Raw genomic sequence first — 21,358 nt, 5'->3', positions numbered from 1 at the left:
CACACTGACCAATAGATAGGAGGTTCGAGTCATCACCCACGGGATAAATGTAAACCATTGTTGATCATCTTTAAACAAACTATTTATGACAAAAAATGGCAAAGCAATATAGTGTCAACAAATTGAGTATATCACATAGCCAATGCTTCAAAAACTAGAGGGTACAGAAATGGAACATTCGGCTAGCCTCTAAACAAAAATGATTATAAAACTGACTTGAAAAAGAAGAGGGCAAAGAGATGGGAACATTTGGCTAACCTCTAAGCAAAAATGAGGATGCTCTTCCAAAGCATTTGATATGGCATACGGAGCGAAAAACCTTCAGGTGTCGATTTTTTGCATTCTTGCAGCAGCATGTCCGTATCACAAACAAGTTCAGAGACAGGCTTCCAGCAATGAAACGACTGGAGATATATATGATTGTGGCACGGTCAAACATTGGAAAATACTCGATCTCCATATATGGTTGCTGCCTGCAAGTCTTAAACTGTGCGAAGGAATCCACGAACTTCTATGAGAAAACTGTGCAGGTTTTTTCTGAACTTCTGGTGGTTTAGTCGATCAAGTGTTGTAGAGAGATTATTGGAAGTTGTGAGCGCCTGGATGGCATTCGTTAACCGTGATCTGAATGTTGGAATCCTCTGCCTTTCTATCAACTCGTTCGCTAAACTCTGCAAGCCATATTTGTCTCAGAATTCTAAAGAACTCAGCAGAATGTAAAAGAAACAAGAGAGTGACAACTTATTGTTTTGATATAAGGGAGCATATCCATTTGAAACGTATTTGAAATCCCAAAACTAAAGAAACGTGACATCACAAGCTACCTGATAAGTACTCTGTTCACAGAGTATCAATGGTAGGAGTGCATCAGCTGCTGGGCCCACGAGATCAACGCTGTGACACAAAGCAAGATACGTGTTAATACGGCCTTCACACGTTCCATATTTCAGGCGGGGTTTAGATTTTAGATTTTTTTTGGCATCTAACCTGTAATCATCGAAAAGAAGAAGTTTCAGCAGTGAGCGAAGGAACTGGCTGAGAATCCCTTCACGAATATTTCCCTCAGGGTCCTTGTAACTGGAAGCGTGCGATCCGAGGCCAACTTTGCCAGCAACTCTGTCCTTGTAATGGTGGGATGCAAGTGCTTTTATAGATCTTAGACACAGATCCACCACTTCAATATCCTGACCACAAGGAAAATAACCGAGGATATATCAGATGAAAAGGGGAATGTTGTAAACCCATGGTAAATTGTACTTAGATTGGCTAGTGACTAGTGTAGAGCCATCATGCAGTCTACCTGATGATGAAGACCGAAATCAAGAGTTCCAAGTATGTGACTGAAGGCATCAACGTTTAGCTGCACGATTATTTCAGGATATACCTCCAGCATATGTGATAGCAGAGAAAAATACTGTCAAATAGCAAGAAGACTGCATTAGTTTCTGCCCAAATGCTAGCATGCCTCTCGCCCAACAAGAGAAGAGACTTACACTATTGCAAAGTTTAGGAAATTTAAGCTGGTCCGGAGTTATCAGAGGAGTTACTATGTGTAGACCCGTATATACGACCTATGATAGAAAGCAATCAGAACCAACATAGAAAACTGTTTAGACGAACTCAATTCAAGAGCCACCTATTTAACCTCATAAGATACTGTATGGACATACCTGAGAAATATTCGTACCATAAGTCTCAATGGGTTCGGATGCAAAGTCAACCTGCAAAAGCATATTTACATCAGACTTCACAGCAACCAACAAAAGAGGCACAATACTAAAGACATGCAGACTTTCACTCTAGTTCGATAGTATCAACTGAACCAAGTTGCCAATTTAATACCTAACCCAATTACTACCTATAATAATTAAAGTTATTAAATCTCAGCAGTTGATGAAAACACTCATAGTACTTTGTATTAGCGGTATCCAACAGTACCAAGTCCGTGAAATCATTACGTTAATTAGTGCTGCATTCAAGCATAGAAATGTTACCCCTCAAAATATAAATGAAAAGATTGAAAAAGAGATCACATTAGGAAAAAAGCTTTATAATGGTGGCTTAGGGACATTCTAAATCACCCTTATCTAAAAAAGGGAACTTGACCTAAAAGTATAAAACTGACGAAGTGAAAACATCCTTTCCTTGATGGTCATATGATACGGGTTCTCCTCATGGGATTTACTCGAGCACACATGTAACTTAAGCACCTAGTTAATTATTCTCTAAAAAAATCCACAGTAAATTTTACAAATGAAGGACAACAATTTGGTCGATATGAAATTTCCTGAGGGAAACACAGTTTCCAAGAGCAATGCCACTGATGATTATACGTTTCTTCATAACAATGGATGATAATGTGTAGAGACAAACAGTTTAGGTGCCGTAGTTAAAGGGAGTTTGCTAGGGGAAAGTGAAGAAAGTAATCTCTTGACTTGGATAACGGATAAAGGAGTTACCATATCTTTTGAGCATAGATTTGAGAGAAGTTGTAAAAGCGCCCTCAAATCCTTATATTTCTCCACATCTGCTTCATTGCGTAAGCTGTTTGAAAGGCCAACCGATATCTGAGGAAGCAGTCAAATTATATGGGTCAATTTTGTAACCATTAGTGGTGATTTTCATACTGCAGCTCATGCGGAGCATGCTTTCAGAAAATCCAATAGACACTGCAAGATAGCCAATTGTTTGAGACATAAAATGAAGAAAAAGTTGGTCATGCTATTTACTGATATTTCTAAAAACCAATCATCTCTATCGTGAGAGTGTGTGCATACTGCATAAATAGGCAGCTCTCTGTTTGCATTAAAACATATAGAGGTGCATGCAAACATAAAAACAACAGAATCCTACTTAAAATATATCATAACCATAGCGTAAACTAAAACAAATCTTGCCAGTTCATGTTGCTACAATCCGAACTATACATAAACAAACTGAAACTAGGGAAAAACTGTCTACCTTGCCAATGTTATGAGATGAGTATTGCTGAAGCAAACGCATACAGAAGTCAACCATGGTAGCAGTTTCATTAGCCTCTAAGTAGCTAATTTGGCTTTCCACCCAATCAGTGGCAAATTTGAGCAATTGGTAGACAACTACAAACTAGATAAGCAAAAAGTAGAAGAATAAATTAACTTCTTCAGGCCAAAATTAAACAATTCAAGATAAAAAAATATCTAAAATGTAGAATAAGGTTCAACAGTAATATTCCATCAAGCACTAAAACAATCATATTGGACCTGAATGGAGTTACTTTGAGAAATAGAGATTGAAGCCACGTGTCAATATTCAACAATATTCACCCAAGAAACAGAAAGGAAATGAAAGAAGATTGACTGAGTACGACGGATAGTAGCAAGTGTTATTCCATTTTCCTCTCAATTTGCATCAAAAACTACCTTTTCTACTGAAGCAAGTCTCAAAGATGTTCTAGAGAAGTATCTAACTTTACCTCATCTTTGTATGCTTGAAGAAATATCAGAACGGGATTCATAACAGAGAATCCCATTTCATAAATTGCCTTCTGTATACGAGGTTCTGAAACCCTGGCAACTCCCCGAAGTCGCTCAAACAAGCAACTAACCTACGGGGTGTCATGAAGAAATTGTCATATCATGTTTGGTAATTGCTTCTAGCATAAGAATACACAGTGACAAAGTCTTACCAACAAAATGATATCAGGCTGCAGAGCAATGCTTTTGAGATCATGCTTGCTTGACAGTTCCACCAGGTAAGCTGTCATATGGTTTGTAAGACTTCTTATGAACCTACACACCATTTCAATAAAGAGTGGAATATTTAAAATTGTGATAAGTGGTGATAGCTAGACACAGAAAAGCTCTTGCAAGAAAGTACTCACTCATTTGATGCCTCAGAATTTTTAATACCTAAAGCTGAAAGGGCAAGTGTCTGAGCAAGGGACCGCTGAAATAAAACAAATACTCCGCTTTATTCAAAAAAAAAACAAGGAGCTTGTGACAGAGAGATGCTGAAGAGTTGATGGAACTATAGCATTACAAAGAGCAAGTGAAAGACGCAGTAGCTTATCTAGCAAAAGATGATATCAGTTGGGCACCTATTAATGGACTCTTAGTTTGCTATCTAATTGTAGCAAATTGTACATCAGTTAGGATAAACTTATTTTTTCCCTAAATCTAGAGATCTTGATTAAAGAGGATATTGAAATTAGAATACACTGACCTGGTGAGCAGCATTTAATGACAACAGAGCTCGTTCATTACAGAAAGCATTCACTAAATCACGCCAAGAATCCTGCATGAATTTATTCGAAAATTTGCGTTACATAACATAATGGATAAAATTAGAATCTAATCTGTGAAATAAATAAGTCAATGCTATTGGAAGATGTCAACACTCAGCAGACATAAAATACATAGTCATTGAGCAGAAACATTGTGCTTTTTCCTTTTAGGGGAATGAATCTAGCCAAAAACCAGTGTCAGCATCAGAGTCAAAAGAGCGATTGAAGGTCCAGAATCCCTTTAGAAAATACTGCCTCATATAAGCAAACAAGAACATCTTATAAATTCTAAACTAAAAAAAAGGATGCACGAGGGTAAATGCGAAAATACAATAATCACAGGAGTCTTATCCAAATCTCACCTCCCTCAATTCTACACCAGGTACAAAAAGCACAAAAAGTAAAATACATTGCAAGGTCACGGATAAAAGCCCCTCAGAATAGACCTAAACTCATAGGGTATATAACTATCTTCAAATGAAGAGCAGGAGAAAGTATGTTAAACGAGAAAAAGAGGAACTGATAGACAATTGTACATGTGCACAGATATGTTACTGACCAGGGTGACAAGATGATTAATAATATTCCTTCGCTTTACAAGTGAATGAAGCAACTGGTAACATGTGAGTGCCTGCCATTGGAAAAAAAAGAAAGAGGTTATAATCCCTTCAGCCATCATATTTTGCATTAAAAAGGTTCTGGGCACCGTGTCAGACACAGCAAAAGAATATCACCCTGGCATAACATAGTCCAATATTTAGCTATCCAAGTAAATAAACCATTGAGATAAGGGGGCAAAACAGATAAAAAGGCTAAGGGTATACAAGACTTTATACACCTGAAAAATGACATGTGAAAACTACTAATTGCGAATAGCCTAATAACTCCAAAATCAAAAACAAGATACAGATATATACCTGCAAGTCCTTCTCCCCGGGATAAGAAACAAATGTGCTCGAAGAGATGCGAATGATAATATCTAGCACAACCTTCCCATGATTAGTTTCTCCATAGAAACTAATCAATGCATTTTTGGAGTGTTTTTTTCCAGATCCATCAGGTATCAGGAGGTACGTTGACATCCATCGCGCCAGGAACCACACAACTGCCTGCAATATTAAGATAATAGTGTCAATAACCAACATCGAAGAATACAATGTAATGGAATATCTCTCAACCCCTCTCTCTCTCTCTGCCTCAAATCAAATCAGAACTACACTTGCAGGTTGTGAAAAATAGTTTGATTAGTAAAAGTGGGATAGCTCTATGGAACAATAGTTCCAAGAAGAGAAATATTGAAGACACTACGAAGATTTTGAAATTTTTATTTATTGAAACTCTACAAGCAACCCCTAAACCTAGATCATACCTCCTTGAAAGGAATACAAATTTTAAGATACCAGCAATACAATAACATTAATCACCCCAATTTGAGGAACAGTATGCCCCATGTAAGTTCAGATATGATGCATGATGAGCAATAGACTCAAAATTACTCGATCAACAGAACAAGATTGATTCCATCTGTTGAAGATAAATTCTTTCTTTTGAACAATTAAACAAAAATGCAGCAAGTTGGCAATGAAATTGGTCTGAAGAAGAATTGAAGTACCTCCATGAGACGAGGACTAAAAAAGGATGCTCTCAGTTCTGGATCTAAACTTTGCTCAGCAAACGCAATAATTGTGCTGCAAGAAATTCATTAAAAAAAATAAAGTGCTTAAGAGAACTATCCTAAGACACATTTATGCTTTGACTGAAATAGAGACACGAAAGAATGCAATTCCCATTTCCGTACAACAGTTTTTGGACACCGTATGCAAAAAACTGGATGTTCAAAATATTCATAACATCATAATAGTATGAGTGTATGACTTAACAGTTAACATAAAATTGGACTGATTTGACAAACTCCAGCCCAATAAATTCATTTCATCTAACAAATACAATGAGAAAACCTACCTACAAAGTGATACAACTGGGTGTTTATCCACCTCCATATTAGTATAATGACTATCTATCTCCTTTGGTACCTGACAGTTTCACAACAAATCAAACTGTCAACACTTCGCGATTCTGTCATTCTTTGAAACCCCTGCAAGCATACAGGTTTAACAGATACTCCATCTGTCCCCTAAAAATAGAGACTTTGGGGACGTCACTAGTTTTAATGCGAAATTGGTAACGTATGAGAGAAAGAGAAAGTAATTGTAAGTAATGTTAGTGGATGGTGGGAACCACCCTATTAGAAGTGTAATGTGTGGTGAAAAGATTTCCAAAAAAAGAAAGTGGACTAATTTTGTGGGGTGGACTAAAATGGCAAAAGATGAGTTTTTTTAGGGACGGAGAGAGTATACTGTAAAACTATTTCTTATGATTGTAAACAGAAGTGACACTTTTTTAAATGGTGAAGTCAAGGTAAGGTCTTTTCTCCCTCCCCAAGTATAGTCCTATAGACATAAGCAGTAAACTGTTGTGGTAGTCTGTACCGCCCAAAATTTTAATTTCAAATTTAAAAGATATAAGACAATATAAATCAATATAATTGATATGAAAATAAACGTTACTATAACAGATGAAATTAATATCATGTAATTGCGGAGCCACAGTTGATCTTAATGCAACAGCAAGTAGTCTATGAAAAGAATGAAAATTTAACAGCATAACATACTTGAGTTTCAAATACCAAACTCAGAAGAAAATAAAATAAATTCAGAAACAGAACATATACAAAGCTAAAAATAATGCTAATATGGAAATGACAAATCAAAGAATGCTACATTAAGAACTTTCACCAGGACAAATATATAATTGTACCAGAATAAGATGCCACCAGAGAGCAACTGAGATAATTTTTACATTTTATGAGTGAATAATACAGTTGTTTGAGAAATTAATAGGCCCAAGGAATATGACAAGATTTTCAGAAAACACCTTAGACCTTACATAAAGAAATTGGCAATCTGCAAATTTTAAAAAAGATAGATCTGAAGGAGGAAACGAAACCATAAAGCGTTGCACAAAAGATATGCAAAGTCATGGAAAAATCATATCCTAGCTTCTTTCTTTGCTTGACCCCTTTTATCGGAGATAGAACTTCAACCACTTTATAATGACTTGAAAGTATACATAAACAGAGAACATAATTATCCTCCTAATTGTTTACACCACACATCACTATGTATGGGGTCCTTCAGCAGTAGAAACTCACTGCACTTTAAGAAACAGTCCAACTATAATCCTTCTAGGCAATGGTTAAAATAACCAATTCAGATGCAAATTAATAACAAACAACCATAAGAAATAAGTACAAAGTAAGTTTATGGGAGTGAATTAGTGATAGAATTGACAAGAACAACACTAAAACTCAAGAGTAGTCCTATTTTGTTGATGTATACTGAGGCAGCATCAACAACTCAACTTACATTATAAATAAATAGATCAACAGAAACATAAAAACATAACTGCAAAGGAGAAGTGTGAGGAAGAAACTAAAATTCATTACCAAAGGAGTTTCACCCTGTCCTTCATCAGCCAATACATGCCCAAAAATGAGTAAGAGAGAATAAAGTTCTTCCAAAGTTTCAGTTGGATCCCTTATGCCTCTGCCCTACATTTAGCGTGAATGATGAAACACAGGCACAAAAGCAGATAAAAGAACTTATTATCAATGCACTACACAGACAAAGACATAAAATGCAAAAACTTCATGGATCTCAAAACAGCCAACTTTTATAAATAAAAACTATACAGAGAGATTGAACTCATATTCCAAGTAGCATAGGAATGACTAGCTAGGTCATCAGGTTAAAAGTTCAGAATCCAGAGTAAAATCCTCAAACCAACAAAACAAAGCATGAAGGCTTAGTTTAGAAATAACGGAAGATCTTTTGTCAAAAGGACTTTTCTTTCCTTCTCTTTTTCCTATAGACAGGGGGTCTGATGTGACAAAGGATAACAGGGGCCAGGGGGGGTGCCGGGAGATGCCACGAATGAATATATAAAGCTTCGCTAATTTGCAGGGTTAATAATCACTCAAATCATAACTCAACAATTAATAGATATATCAGTTTTGATCAATATACAAGCAATTGAAGGAAATCTAAGACAATTATGAATATCAACAAATTATACAATCTTTTATAGAACAGTGCTTAGTTCAAATGATTTGGCAAGAATAACAGTTTGAAGCTTTTTGTGTTAATGCAGGATGACTGGGGAGGCAAAATATTATTCTTTAGGATATGCGTAAGTATAGGAATTAAAATAGAGTACCTGATGAAGCATCATAATACGCTCAGAGAAACATTTGGTGAGAAATGGGATTGTGGACCCCAGAGCTGCTCTAGCAATAAGAGCATAGGAGCTCAATCTTTCATCCATAGCTACAAAGAGAAAACACATAAGCACAAACCAGAAAAGAAATCACACTAATTCTAGAGATGACTAAAGTGGCAACTACTATGACCTCAACATGGACAAAAAATAAGCTAGTTAGCAATTTACCACTTACCAGCGATCGAAGCCTGAGCATAATTAGGTGCATCGTCATCATCACTGAAGGCTGATGCAGAAGCACCTATATATAAGATGAAAAGGTCAAATATTAGCAACACATGCAGCCAATGTCAAAGATACTATGGTGAAGAGCATGACGAATGACGATACCCTTTAATTCAGATTCCACAATCAATTCAAAAAGATTGGCTGCAGCGCTAATGCCTTCAGATGGAAGCATATTACTTTGTCCACTAACCTCCAATTGCTGCAGTGATTTAATCAAAGAGGAAAAAGAAATTCATGTTCAGTTCACTACCCACTTGCTATATATACTGCCCAAATATATCTACAAAGTCAGTAGATACTCCGATAAGCTGTGAGGAGTGGCAAACAAGTTGCCAAAAGCCTGGGTCCAAATTTACAGCGGAGTATCTTACCAGCATGGAAATTGAGTACTCTAGGGCCCCAATAGAAAATATTGGAAAATTATGAAGTGGACAAATTTATTGACAATGCAGCAAGCTAAGTCTATACTATTAATATGGGTGAAATTTAGGTGAATCCATTGCGATAGTGAAAATATCAACCCATCCTACATCAGTTCAGCAACAATAAAGAATGCAAGTATTCTTACATTACCCATAAGTGTATTGAATTCAGCCATCACCATACCAGAAAAGCATAATGCAGTAACTAGTATGGCCATCCAAAGCTGTCCCCTGATTGACATCTATGGTAAAATAGTACATTTTGGGCAGATTCAAAACACAAAGAATAATCTTCCACTTTTCCATCATAAATGAATGAGATACTTATCTTTCTACTAGGATGGCACCAAACAAGATTTACAGAGAGTGTATATGAACTTAGATATATTCATTTCAAATTAGGAACTACAAACCCAACTTTCCTAGACAATAATTGCCAGAAAATGCAGTTTTATTGTCTAAAAAGTAGAGTAGATAGGGATTTTCTACTAAGCCATGCTCACAACAAAGGTACATACGCAATAGAACACTGAAACGTAAGCATATATGCCTGTATTTAGGTATAAGAGGAATACAAGCTAAGGCAGTAATGACAGGTACCTGGAGAAGGGTCGTCCAAGTATCTAGTAAAATATCACGTGCTACCCAGCTCCATGTTTCATCATCTGTTTGATTTTCCGCTAGGTCTTTGTAGACTTCACGCATCAGGGCAGATAATAGAGTGAGAGTTCCATAAGGCCTGCACATTACATAAAACCACACTACAGTAGAAAGAACACAAGCAAACTAATACAGTCTAGAATATTAACTCATTCGTCTTCAGGCGGTCTAGAAAGTGTATCTTGTTTCTAACTTTGAGGGGGCATTTATTTATCAAAATACTTGTTAAAGAACATCACAAGTGCTTTTCAGGAATAGATCATGGTGTTCAGATTGACATTCACGCTTTTTCTGTCATGTATGTCGGTGTGGTCAGAGAACAGGCAAGAGTATTTAAGCAAAGATAACTATTTGCCCTAAGAAAAATTCAGGTATAATACAACTACTAGTATTTAACCTACCTCAAAGATTTAAGTAGCTCATCAAATATGAGTGGGGTAGTCACAGTTGCTATCGACAAAAGTGCACGGCAACCATCCAGCAGTTCACTGAAAACATTAGATAAGCAATATGAAGAATAGCATGATATGCAACAAGTGAGGCATAGTCACTGAAATAAATACCTATCACTTTTTCCCAATTTTATTGCCTGTGTAACTGCATCTGGAGGTTCCATCCACTGTACAATCCCAGCCAATAGTTGCAGAAGGTGCTGCTTTTGTGTGTTTCCGCTGTCTAAACAATAATAAATATAAGTAGTGAAAACACTAAAGTTGAATAATCATTCACAAACAGGTAGTAAGACATTTTAAGAAAACATTCTGAAAAAGCATAATAGAAACCAAAAAATAAAATCATGTACAGAAAAGGCAAGAAAGGCTTCAGTTACAACAGAGGTCCTTAGAGAGTTAGAAAGATAGTTGGTGTGTCCTGACTCCAGATTGATAACTTAGTGGGGGCGAGTGCGAGAGTTAATGGTGGGAAAAGAGTGATAATTTAGAGGTTTCCTGCAAGTGATTAACTAGATCTTTCCTTCCTCAATATGGTTCAGATTGCACATACATGAAATTACCAGGAGAGCCACAAATACCAACAAGATTCAGTTCTTAGCTAATCTTGTTAAGGAAACCACCAGCTCGTGGTTTTATTCAATGAAGACATTCTTATTTCAAATCTCTCCAACTGGGTTTCGTAAGTGTGCAACTTAAGATTGGATACATTTTTTTACATGCTCTTCATGCAAAAGAGTGTTGGAGAAGTATGGCACTTATTGAGCTGTCCCAAACACATATACAGAAGTTTATGTTCTAAAATAGGTGGCTGTTACAGTAAATGAGGGCTAATTTTTGAAAGGCTACTGTTCTTGCTCTTTGTTAATCAGAGAAAAATAATCAGAATTTTTTTGAGGATCTTGAAAATTCATTGGAGGTTGCATGGGGGAAGTTTGAAAATCAAAATAACTATGTGGATTTCCCGAATAGGGGGGTTAAATAAAACAGTCTGTTATGCTATTAGAGATTGGAGCCCCTCAGAATTCTAGGATTATATTTGAAGTTTGTTTACTATGAAATTGCATGGATGCTGCATGCCCATTTATACCCTATTACTAAATTATGCTTACGGTGTAATTGTGTGGATTCCCATCTCCAGACAGTAGTGCTTTCAACAAATGTATTTTTCGAGAAAAGGGAACAATACCAGATGGAAAGATTGCTCCTGTGAGGGAGAAAAACTGCACCAAAAGTTTTCGAGCAGAAACTGCAAGAGGGCAGTCGATCCAGAATCCTTCACTGGAGAACTTTTGCCTCAGAGCAGTGTAGAAGTTTGAAAGCCATCCAACATGACCACTTGAAATCAACAGCTCACGCCAGGCAGGTCCAGGCTTCAAGCATCAAAAGGGGGAAATAAGTATAAAATAAATAGTATAAGTTCACCATGATAATTTATATTCCAACATGCGGACAGGTATGCTGTGGAAACAATGGTACTTGGGTAATTAATGAACACATTTTACCAAATATATCAAATTGAAAACGAAACTGATGAAGCGTGACCAATGGAGAGAAACCACAAACATTCAAAACCAGTCATAGGTGAGTTATTCTGGTGACTAGCAAATCAGTCAGCACTAAGCCCTGATAGAGTCAAAGTTACTTATAGCCTACCTAAGGCACGAAAAATAAGAGGACAACTTCTTGGTTGAACTTATAAATGTTCTCCTGGAGCTTCTCTTGTTTCCAAAAGTATCCAATTGTATTTATACTTCATTACAGTAAACATTTTATTTGAAATTTGCTAACAAGTTCATAAATAAGTTGCCCACAGGACTTTTCTCTAGAGAATAACTATCAATGTGTCCAATATAGCAAATAATCTTAAAAAAAGCCCCAGAATGATTTAGTCAAATTACAAAACTTCCAACAACCCATCTCTATCAGGACCAGCTCATTTAATTGTGGTTATAACTGACCTGGACTAAAATGCATTCGGTCCTTCTAGAATTTTCTTGCTTCATCACGCTCTGAAACAAATCCATCCCCCTTTTTGAGCTGTCAACAGCATTCTTGCCTCGGAAGTCCCAATTTAGGATTTGAAGCATCAAACGTAGTGCTGATGAACAGACTTTTACTTCAGGAACTTCAGAGTCAGCTTCAATAATTCTATTTGACACGTTGAAAGCAGCATGTTGTACCCAACTGTAGAATACCTATGAAAAGTGAAATACAATTACTTTTGAACATAAATCAGGAGTCTAGCCATCCATTTGGAATTACCGGTTGGTGGTGAGGCCATAGAAGGAAAAGAAAAGAAAAACCCTAAAGAAAGTATTTGCATAGTTCCATATAATCACAAACCTTAAGGTAGTCATGCTCTAACGACATTAGGCACTGCTCATGAAATTCTCTAGGAAGGCCCATTGCAGTAGATGTAGAGGGTGAAAACTCCGACACCTGTTGGAAAATGGCATTTGTGCAGTATAAATGATCTTTTTACAATAAAAACATTTTACAAATAAAAACAAATGGCTAGCTTTGCTGGCTGTAATTGACTAGATGAGTACCAATGATTCCAGAAAACTGATTCCAGAATACTGCACAGCCAAGCCATGGGTTCCATCAACAGCTTGTTTCACCTGCAGCATATTGCAAGTAAGAACAATTGACTGACCAGTCTATCGGAGGCAGCTGCCCCTTCAGACTTCTAGCTCCAAAACTAAATAAAAATGACCCAGAGAAGTAAATGAAGTGTGCGTGTGAAGCAGAAAAGTTAATTGACCGACAGAAACTAATAATCACATCGCAGACAGACCAATAAACATCTTACCACTCCAAAAGTACGTGGAAGGATTAAAAAACAATATAAGAGCCGTCATTACCTCGAGGAAGAATGCCTCCTTTTCCAAAGCTGTAAAATCAAGCCTGGTCAAAGAAACAAAATGCGCCCTTTAATGAGAAAATAACAAAGAGAATAAATTATAGGGGATTTTTCAGTGATTTACAAGGTAAGGGTATCTTAATAGGTATAAACATGGAGGAAAATGCCATCCCCTTTTAGGGTTTAGGATTTAGGATGACCAGAAACTTACCAGCCCCTTTTCAACAACTGTGCAGCCACTGATGCAACCTTCGCTATGACATAACCCTCTGGTAAATTGGCATGCTTCATTATAAAGCATAAGCAGAAACTGCATAAAATAACTTAATGGTAAGTGAAGAATTACAATACAATAACCTGCATAAGAAGAATGCAAGAAAGTAGAATAATTTATCATATTAGCACTTCCTGCATGACTGCTGCTAAATGGGCAAGGCATGCTATTTAGCCGACAAACGCAATTGATCAAGTTGAAGAAAATCAGTACGGCAAAATGACTACTAAATGGAGAACTTACAGACAGTCAGTGATTTACTGCAAAGCACCAAGATGACAAAGCAACACCACAAAAGAATTAATAGGTAAGTTGGTTGTTCATTCTATAGATTCAGCACAACGAAAAGTCGTTATCAATGTAATGTCTTTGCAATTATTTTCAGCATTCATAGAAGGTGCTGTTAGTCCTAAACCCATAGAGAGTTGGTGGTTACATCAAGTTTTGTACAGTTGTGCCTTGTCCTTGTGCCTTGATAGGAAAAGAGACCAAGAAGCTTTCATGATTGCATTTTTCCGCCTACACATGTTCTCTAACAAGTAAAACAACTAATTAAGAAAAAAAAAACATACTGCTAGCACATAATATTGGGACACCCTAACATTCTATTCTCATGACTAATAGAAACTCATCCTATATAAAACTAATTTTATTTGTTTAACTAATTGAACATCCTTAGACAAATACTCCATATCGTCTAACATCGTGATAGTACACATGCAAAGAAATAAAATGCAATTTTCTGGAGTTACCTAATCAATCCTCTTCTGTCATCTGTCTCAAGGAATCCCCATTCCCGTATTCCTGCATCCCTAATTGCTCCTGCAGCCTGAAACCTTGCAAGGGGCAGCTGAGAGTTTTCTGAAAGGTCAAACTACTTTCAGCAAGAGCGATGTTTCCTTATTTTATGGCCAATAAAGATACTCTGGAGTAACATAAATGAACACTTCTGAAAGAGGAAACTTATATTAATTTTTTCAAGAGCCAAAAAACACCACATGTGCCATTCACTAATTCTGAAGCAACATTCTTTAGCATTTTTGTAAGCATGTATATGTAATTATGCATGAATGTTTTGTATGCGAACGAGGCAGGTGTCTCACCTGCCTCAAGTCACACTGAGACAGCCTAGTGTTTTAGGGATCAATGGATGGAAGAGGTAGCCGCCTCACCAGAATATCATTAAGCATTTCCAAACAATAAAATGCCAAAGCATTTTCTAATGGGGCCTAGCTGTCAATCTTGAAGTTCACAGCTACATAGATACATATACATAAAAGCACAGGAAAAAGACTTTCTCTAGTGACCAATTAGAGTGAATAGATGGAAACTATGTCCAACAGCCAGAAGAGTCAAACGGGAACTGATATGATCAACAATTATCAAATAAATGAGTAAGATAAATATGATTACTTCTGGCATATGTTTATCATGCTGCTGTCACTGGATAAGGCCCAACATTACAGTAACAGCTGAATGGTACGCACTTCCAAAATTAATTCCTTGGGAGAATATTGAGGTTAATAGTAGTTCCTCTTACTTATTAGATTATTTCGATCATAGATAAAAGAGAAAAACGAGTTCAGCTACACATATGTTCCTCCTATAAATCGAAATCTGCTTGAGTAAGTTACAACAAGAATCTGATATCTTCTTTACCCATGTGGTGTTAGTAACAGCGGCTTCAGACTACAAATTTATGCATCGTATTAGCTACAGATAAATTCATAGTAGTATTAGCTACAGATGAATTCATAGTAGTATAATCCTTTGTCACTACAAATAGAAATACTTAGTGTTCAATAAAATTTGGTTGAAAGAAAATATGGATGCGTGTTGTAGAATGTAGAGAGCTGCTTAAACATACCTACAATAAATTGGCATGTCCGGTATGGATGAGGAGATTGGCTTAGTGATAATAGAGTTGCTTCAGCAGCAGCTGGATTGGCATGCATCTGTTAAGTTTTTCCCAAATCATTGCCGTATGCCCATGTACCCCAACAAGTAAAAATAAACAAATAATAAAAACAAGGTTTCAAGATTTCAAAATCTTAAAACAAATGAAAAGAAAATTAAAGTATTCATTTATGTAAAGTAAGCACATTAGTGTATGGTGACTTTTTTGTGTTTAGAATCACAGCTCTTGTTCATTTAAAATCCCGATAATGATTCTATGAGATTATAAGTTTATTTAATCTTTAATCTTTCAAATACCAAACTGCAACTACCATTCTATTTGATTGCATAGTCTTGACGACACCTATAAGAATACGCTTATAAAATAGGACATCTTGCAAAGATGGTGTTAAGATATCTTCTCGTGACTATAGAACTATGATCAGGGCAGCCAGATAAGCTTACCCTTGAATTGATGCCAGCCAAGAATATGTACTCAGATTGAATGGTTAAACTATCACAAACCTGATTGTGGCTTAGTTGGAAATATCATATGTTTATGGCATAATGTAATAACCATCAGGACGTTTTCCACGGAACCAACTCACCGAAACAGATTACAAAACTTAAACTACGAAAAACGTAAAAAATTTAAGCAAATGCCATAACTTGAACCAGTAGCTGTAGTGAGTAGCAATCCAAACACAAAGAACATTAAATTCAACCAAACTAGCTATACCACACACTACCACATCTTCATTTGATTCTTAGATAAAAAAGCAGCCGGATCTACTTAATCTCCTGGCACAGGTTCCACTCGAGCTACTCAAATTCGATTCAACCTGTGGTGGCATAAGTCCTCCCGATTTTCCTAACAGCTATGCATCAGCATTTTTCATCATATACTAGTAATCTGGCAACATAAACAGGCAATCGCATAATACAAAACGCTGACTAAATGTAAATCTTCCTAATACGATTTCACATGTATTGCTACTGATTCTGCTTGCTCCGGTTACCAATCCAATCACGCGATAATCAATAGAAGGCTCGGCTAGCTAATGAATACAATAGGTAAGGGTTTTTTAAGTCGATTAATAGATTGAACAACCTGAATAGAACTGCAGGCGAGTTCAACAGCTTGCATGGTAGCTTGAAGCTGAGCCATATCCGCTGCTTCTGTGGTCTGCGGAAAGCTTTGTGCCATCATCTCTCCTCCGAAATGGCACTGCTAGAGAGAGAGACACGGAGAGGGAGAGGGAAAGGGAGAGGGAGAATGATAATTGTTTTTTAATAGTAATAAATTAATAGAGAGCAGGTTTTATGCTCTGCTAATTTCTTGTATTACGCGAATTTTATTTTTTAGGGGATTTACTTGAATCCAATTAAAGTGAAATTATGATAAGTTTGAAACTTTATTTATTTTTTTATTAGTAGTAGTAATTCTAAATGGCAAATTGTGAGGTTGTATTTTTCACTACAAATTCTTAATGGCAAATTGTGAGGTTGTATTTTTCATTTTTCCATGTAAGCCGTGTGGGTGTGATATAACTTATAAACTTCATAAGTTATTGGGGGGAAATAAAATTCATGTAGCTACTTGAACATATTTACACAGAGCTTAAATCATTATACTAAGAAATTGTATAAATATATAGCATCATAAAAATGAGACCATTATACCAATATATAAATAGTACTTATTGAGCATTGTTCTCGTTTTATCTGTATTTAATGCTAGTAATTATTATTACTAATGTTATTTATTTTCAAATTATATAAAAATCAAAGCTCAGTTAGATCAATATTTTAATTATTTAATATATCTAAATTAAATTAAATGTATAAACACATCACTCTCTTATAGTATTAACTAGTATTAATATCCGTGCCGTGCACATGACATAGGAATTTTTTTTTAAATGAATACAAATTATAATGAATATATAGAAAATAAGAATTCAAAGGGTTATGTGATTTTCAAATTATGAATAGCACAAATCTAAAATAATTCATCAGAAATAAGAATTAAAATAATTATGCGACTTACACAAGAAAGAAATATACCTCTCTCATTTCACTCCAATTGAAACATTTTCTATTCGGCACACGATTTTATACATATTCAATTTATGAAGTTAGTGAAGAAGAATAAAGTAAGTCACGAAGAGAATATGAGATAATGATGATTATATTTAATGAATATGTGTTAATTAGAATAAGATACTAAAAAGGAAAACGTGCGCTTAAGGAGGACAGATGTTGAAACTTGAATGACAATATTTTAATGTTAGTATTTATAATTACTAATGTTGTTTATTTTTAAATTATATATAAAAAACAAAGCTCAGTTGATCAATATTTTAATTGAATGACAATATTTTAATGTTAGTATTTATAATTACTAATGTTGTTTATTTTTAAATTATATATAAAAAACAAAGCTCAGTTGATCAATATTTTAATTATTCAATACATCTAAATTAAATTAAATGTATAAACACATCGCTCTCTTATCGTATTAATATGTATCACTACTCTACAATACAAAGTTTGAAAATAGTCATTGCAAACAATATCTAGAACTTTTGTTAATGCATAGTATTTGAATTTTTGAATTCAATTCATGAATAGTTATTTCAATTTTGAGATTTACATTTGTAAGCCAGTAAGCATGTAGGGTATGGTCACTTGCTAGCTGTACAATTTACAAATGCTATTAAATGGGGCGATTTTAGGTCCATGTTGATGTTCAAATGTTTCGGCCCATTATCATAAATTGATTAATCAAAATTAAGTACTAGTGGTTAAAATTATTCCTTGAAACAACTAATAAATTAAATGTCATGCTTTTGATTCTTGGAAGATTAATTGTATATCATCCAATAGCATTAAAATGGCATCAAATTATGATTTTAGATTTGAACCAATCAATTGTATGTATATGGTAAAATTTGCAGGTAAACCAGAAACACTATTAAAAAATGTCGAATGTCGAGCATAAATTAGAGAGCATCATCCAATTATTCGCCTAGAAAATGTCCATATCAGGGAGCACTTGCGAGCAAAAAATTGGAGCTTACATTCCTAGAGACTATCGAACATTGTTTTCCTCGATAATGTCATATTAACAGAGGAAAAATGTTGCTCAACAAATATAAAAACTTGATATATAGGGATGTTCTTTTCATTGAGATTATATGATTTCAAGACCATGATACATATTTCACAAAATTTGTATTTATAATATAATTGTATAAAAAAAGTCAGTGATTCTCTATTAATCCGTTACTGTTTTAGTAACTTTTTAAGATGATAGTATTTCAATACACTTTGTAGTTTGTAGTTTATACTAGTACTTCATAACGTCAATATTTTAAATTCACTCATTTTCTAAGGCAATTATAAAAATAACCAACCCTTCAATCATCTCACAATAAACATGATAATAATTAAATGAGTGTGGCAAAAAATTGTTGATAGTAGTTTAATTAGGTAGCAATAATAGTTTAGTCTTATTACAACGTGCATTTTATCATCATCAAATTAATTATTATACGAAGGACCAAATAAGTGGACTGTGGACCATCTAATACAGTTTGTCAATCAATTATTACTTTGTTTTATTAATAAGAATTTTGGAATATTTTATTAAGTGTAAATTATTATAATATCTTATGTATTTGAGCTTAAATCGATGACATATGGATTAATATACACTGACCGTTGAAAAATTAATTACTATTTTAAGGCCAATAATAGAATTGCATATATAACTATTATAGTCAAATAGTATAATTTTCGGTAATATATTATCAATCCCAACTTCCTCAGCCTTTATTTAGAAGAGGTAGTTTCATTCAAATTGGCTAGATAAAATTACCGACACTCATAATGCATGTTAATATATGTGTGTGTATATATATAGTGTTACATAAATGAAATTCTTTTATCAATAATACTTCAAAATTTGACATTCTACAATAGCATGCCTACAACATCAACAACCAAACTTCAGAATAAAACTAAAATAAACGTGTTTATTGTCCCTTGATTTTGGTTTACTTTTCGTTGTTCAAATCCTTCGAAGTAAACCATATATAACTTTTTATAAAATATGCAAATGTCGCAAAGAAAAAAATTAAATCGTAAATACTAAATTATGTGAATATATGTCTGAACTATGGTCAAGAAGTTACGATGTCAATCAAACTTCTATGTAGTGGTCAGTGGTCAGTTGCGAACTCCAATGGGGAGTCACGATTACAAACACCAAACAATGAAAGTTCTGAAATTGGAGATTGATAATCCATATTAAGAAAAGAAATTTTAATTTAATTAAAATATTGGAAATGACATTGTTTCAAATCTCCACCGCTTATTATTAATCTTGTTATAACAATTGCTATTTAAGTAATTATAGTTAAGTTATGAGATTGATTTAAATGATAATTATTATGCTGTAAAGTTATAATCAAATATTTATGTAACAATTCAACCCTTATATTTATATTTAAGTGAAAAATAATTTATGTGGTAACATTTTTTTTTAAATTAGCTATAAAAAATCCAAACAAATTAGAAATACAAAAACAATTTCGTCACTATCATTTATGAGTAGTTGCATACGCTACTTCACACGCCAACCACACTGTCGATTTTTTTCTTTGTCTCTTATTTAAGTACTAATCACAAGTCACTTTTATCGTTTTTTTTAATTAAGTACAATTATACAATTTTATAATCCAAAACTTTAAGATAATACGAACCTAGATCCAACCTAAATAATTAATGGTTTACGAAATTAATCATGCATGTTAAAGTAATATTTTGGTGCCGTGGTGCGCATCTCTTTTTTGAAGAGAGAGTTTTATAATTTATTATAGATGATATGTAAGCTATCGTGTCACTTCAATATTTATAAGTCCACATAATGACAAATTCATAAAAATGTATTTGTGGATAACGAAAGCAAAAGCAATGCAACAGTCATTTTGAAGGGTTAGGACTTGGAACAAAACCGTTGTACGGTTGTAGGCTTGTAGCATAGAGTCGGCTATAGATCCAGTTACCGAATTTACCGAATTTAAGTAATTATTCAATTCCTTGCATACAGGCGTGGAGTCTGTCAATCACCCTCGATCCTTCTAGATTCAATTACTGAATTCAAGTAATTTTTCAATTACTCGTGGATTGCCGTGGATTCTGTCAACAACCCTCGATCCTTCGACATTACATATACATATGATTTAAGCTATGAATTGTATATCTCCAAATTAAAATTCTAAAGTTTAATTTTATTCTCACGTTGAAACATACATTGTGTTTTGTACGACTTTTTTTCTAAGGTTTGAGTCATCCAATTTACCACAACCATTATTTTATTAAAATTTTTTGATAATAAGACATGTTTTATTTATAATTTTTACGTGTTAGGATATATTTATAAAAATCAAATATTGGTGTGATTTATAACGAAACAAAAACAAAATTGACAAGTATTGAGACTTTTCCTCTCTAGGAAATTTCTCGGATTCAGGAGTAGTAAATTAGTAGTACTAATAAAATATAATAAGTACTTTTGGAATAAATTTAGTGCAGAAAAAAGCAGTATATATATTGACTAACCTAAGTAATGTTTTTTTAAACATATTATAGATATTTTGAATTATAGTAGCAAATAAATATCAATAAGATACTATTAATTATATAGATTTACGATCTAATCATTATTATATTAACATTAGTATTGTGTATATTATGTGAAGTGCTATTTAAAGGTGAAAACTTAAATAATTTATTATTTAAACTCTATTATGTTTATCGAAATATATTACTATTAGCGAATATAATGTGGAGTATATGCAGTAAATATTCTGATTGGAATATTCCTTTTCTCTAAACAAAATGCTCTCTGCTTCCTCTGATTCCTCCCTCTATAAATATACCCCAAACCTCTCT

At 34.4% G+C, this 21,358-nt stretch overlaps 1 protein-coding gene across 2 annotated transcripts; it reads right to left on the bottom strand.

The window, feature by feature from the left end:
* Window positions 1-44: 44 nt before the first annotated feature.
* Window positions 45-16,689, bottom strand: LOC125223237 (exportin-4 protein). 2 transcript variants are annotated; one of them, XM_048126288.2, is made up of 32 exons: window positions 16,509-16,689; window positions 15,369-15,456; window positions 14,254-14,362; window positions 13,439-13,537; window positions 13,229-13,271; window positions 12,914-12,985; window positions 12,708-12,803; window positions 12,323-12,559; window positions 11,551-11,734; window positions 10,476-10,587; window positions 10,314-10,400; window positions 9,853-9,991; window positions 8,933-9,029; window positions 8,778-8,843; window positions 8,540-8,649; window positions 7,770-7,874; window positions 6,227-6,297; window positions 5,877-5,952; window positions 5,182-5,373; window positions 4,824-4,895; window positions 4,204-4,275; window positions 3,863-3,927; window positions 3,668-3,770; window positions 3,455-3,586; window positions 2,962-3,105; window positions 2,460-2,567; window positions 1,671-1,721; window positions 1,494-1,571; window positions 1,301-1,414; window positions 988-1,184; window positions 825-894; window positions 45-671 (listed from the first exon to the last, which is right to left on the bottom strand). In XM_048126288.2, exons 1-32 carry the CDS (start codon window positions 16,605-16,607, stop codon window positions 483-485), a joined length of 3,477 nt encoding a protein of 1,158 aa, XP_047982245.1. In that variant the 5' UTR covers window positions 16,608-16,689; the 3' UTR covers window positions 45-482. The 2 variants fall into 2 exon arrangements, with proteins under 2 accessions (XP_047982245.1, XP_088920792.1); XM_089064666.1 differs by lacking the exon at window positions 16,509-16,689 and having other exon boundaries at window positions 14,254-14,330; window positions 15,369-15,455.
* Window positions 16,690-21,358: the final 4,669 nt, after the last annotated feature.

This window comes from Salvia hispanica, chromosome 2, assembly GCF_029641045.1.
Source record: "Salvia hispanica isolate PSC_SH4W2 chromosome 2, Shi_PSC_v1, whole genome shotgun sequence".
NCBI classification, from domain to species: Eukaryota; Viridiplantae; Streptophyta; class Magnoliopsida; order Lamiales; family Lamiaceae; genus Salvia; species Salvia hispanica.
The sequence above is the reverse complement of the archived record's forward strand: the minus strand, read 5'-3'. Positions and strand labels throughout refer to the sequence as shown.

What these genes read in the sequence shown, in the direction of transcription:
- LOC125223237 (XM_048126288.2), bottom strand. Translation starts at nt 16,607, where the DNA reads ATGATGGCACAAAGCTTTCCGCAGACCACAGAAGCAGCGGATATGGCT. An exon ending in CATTAAATGCTGCTCACCAG is followed by an intron (nt 3,928 to 4,203) that starts GTCAGTGTATTC and finishes GTTTTATTTCAG; the next exon opens with CGGTCCCTTGCTCAGACACT. An exon ending in GTGAACAGAGTACTTATCAG is followed by an intron (nt 672 to 824) that starts GTAGCTTGTGAT and finishes TATGGCTTGCAG; the next exon opens with AGTTTAGCGAACGAGTTGAT.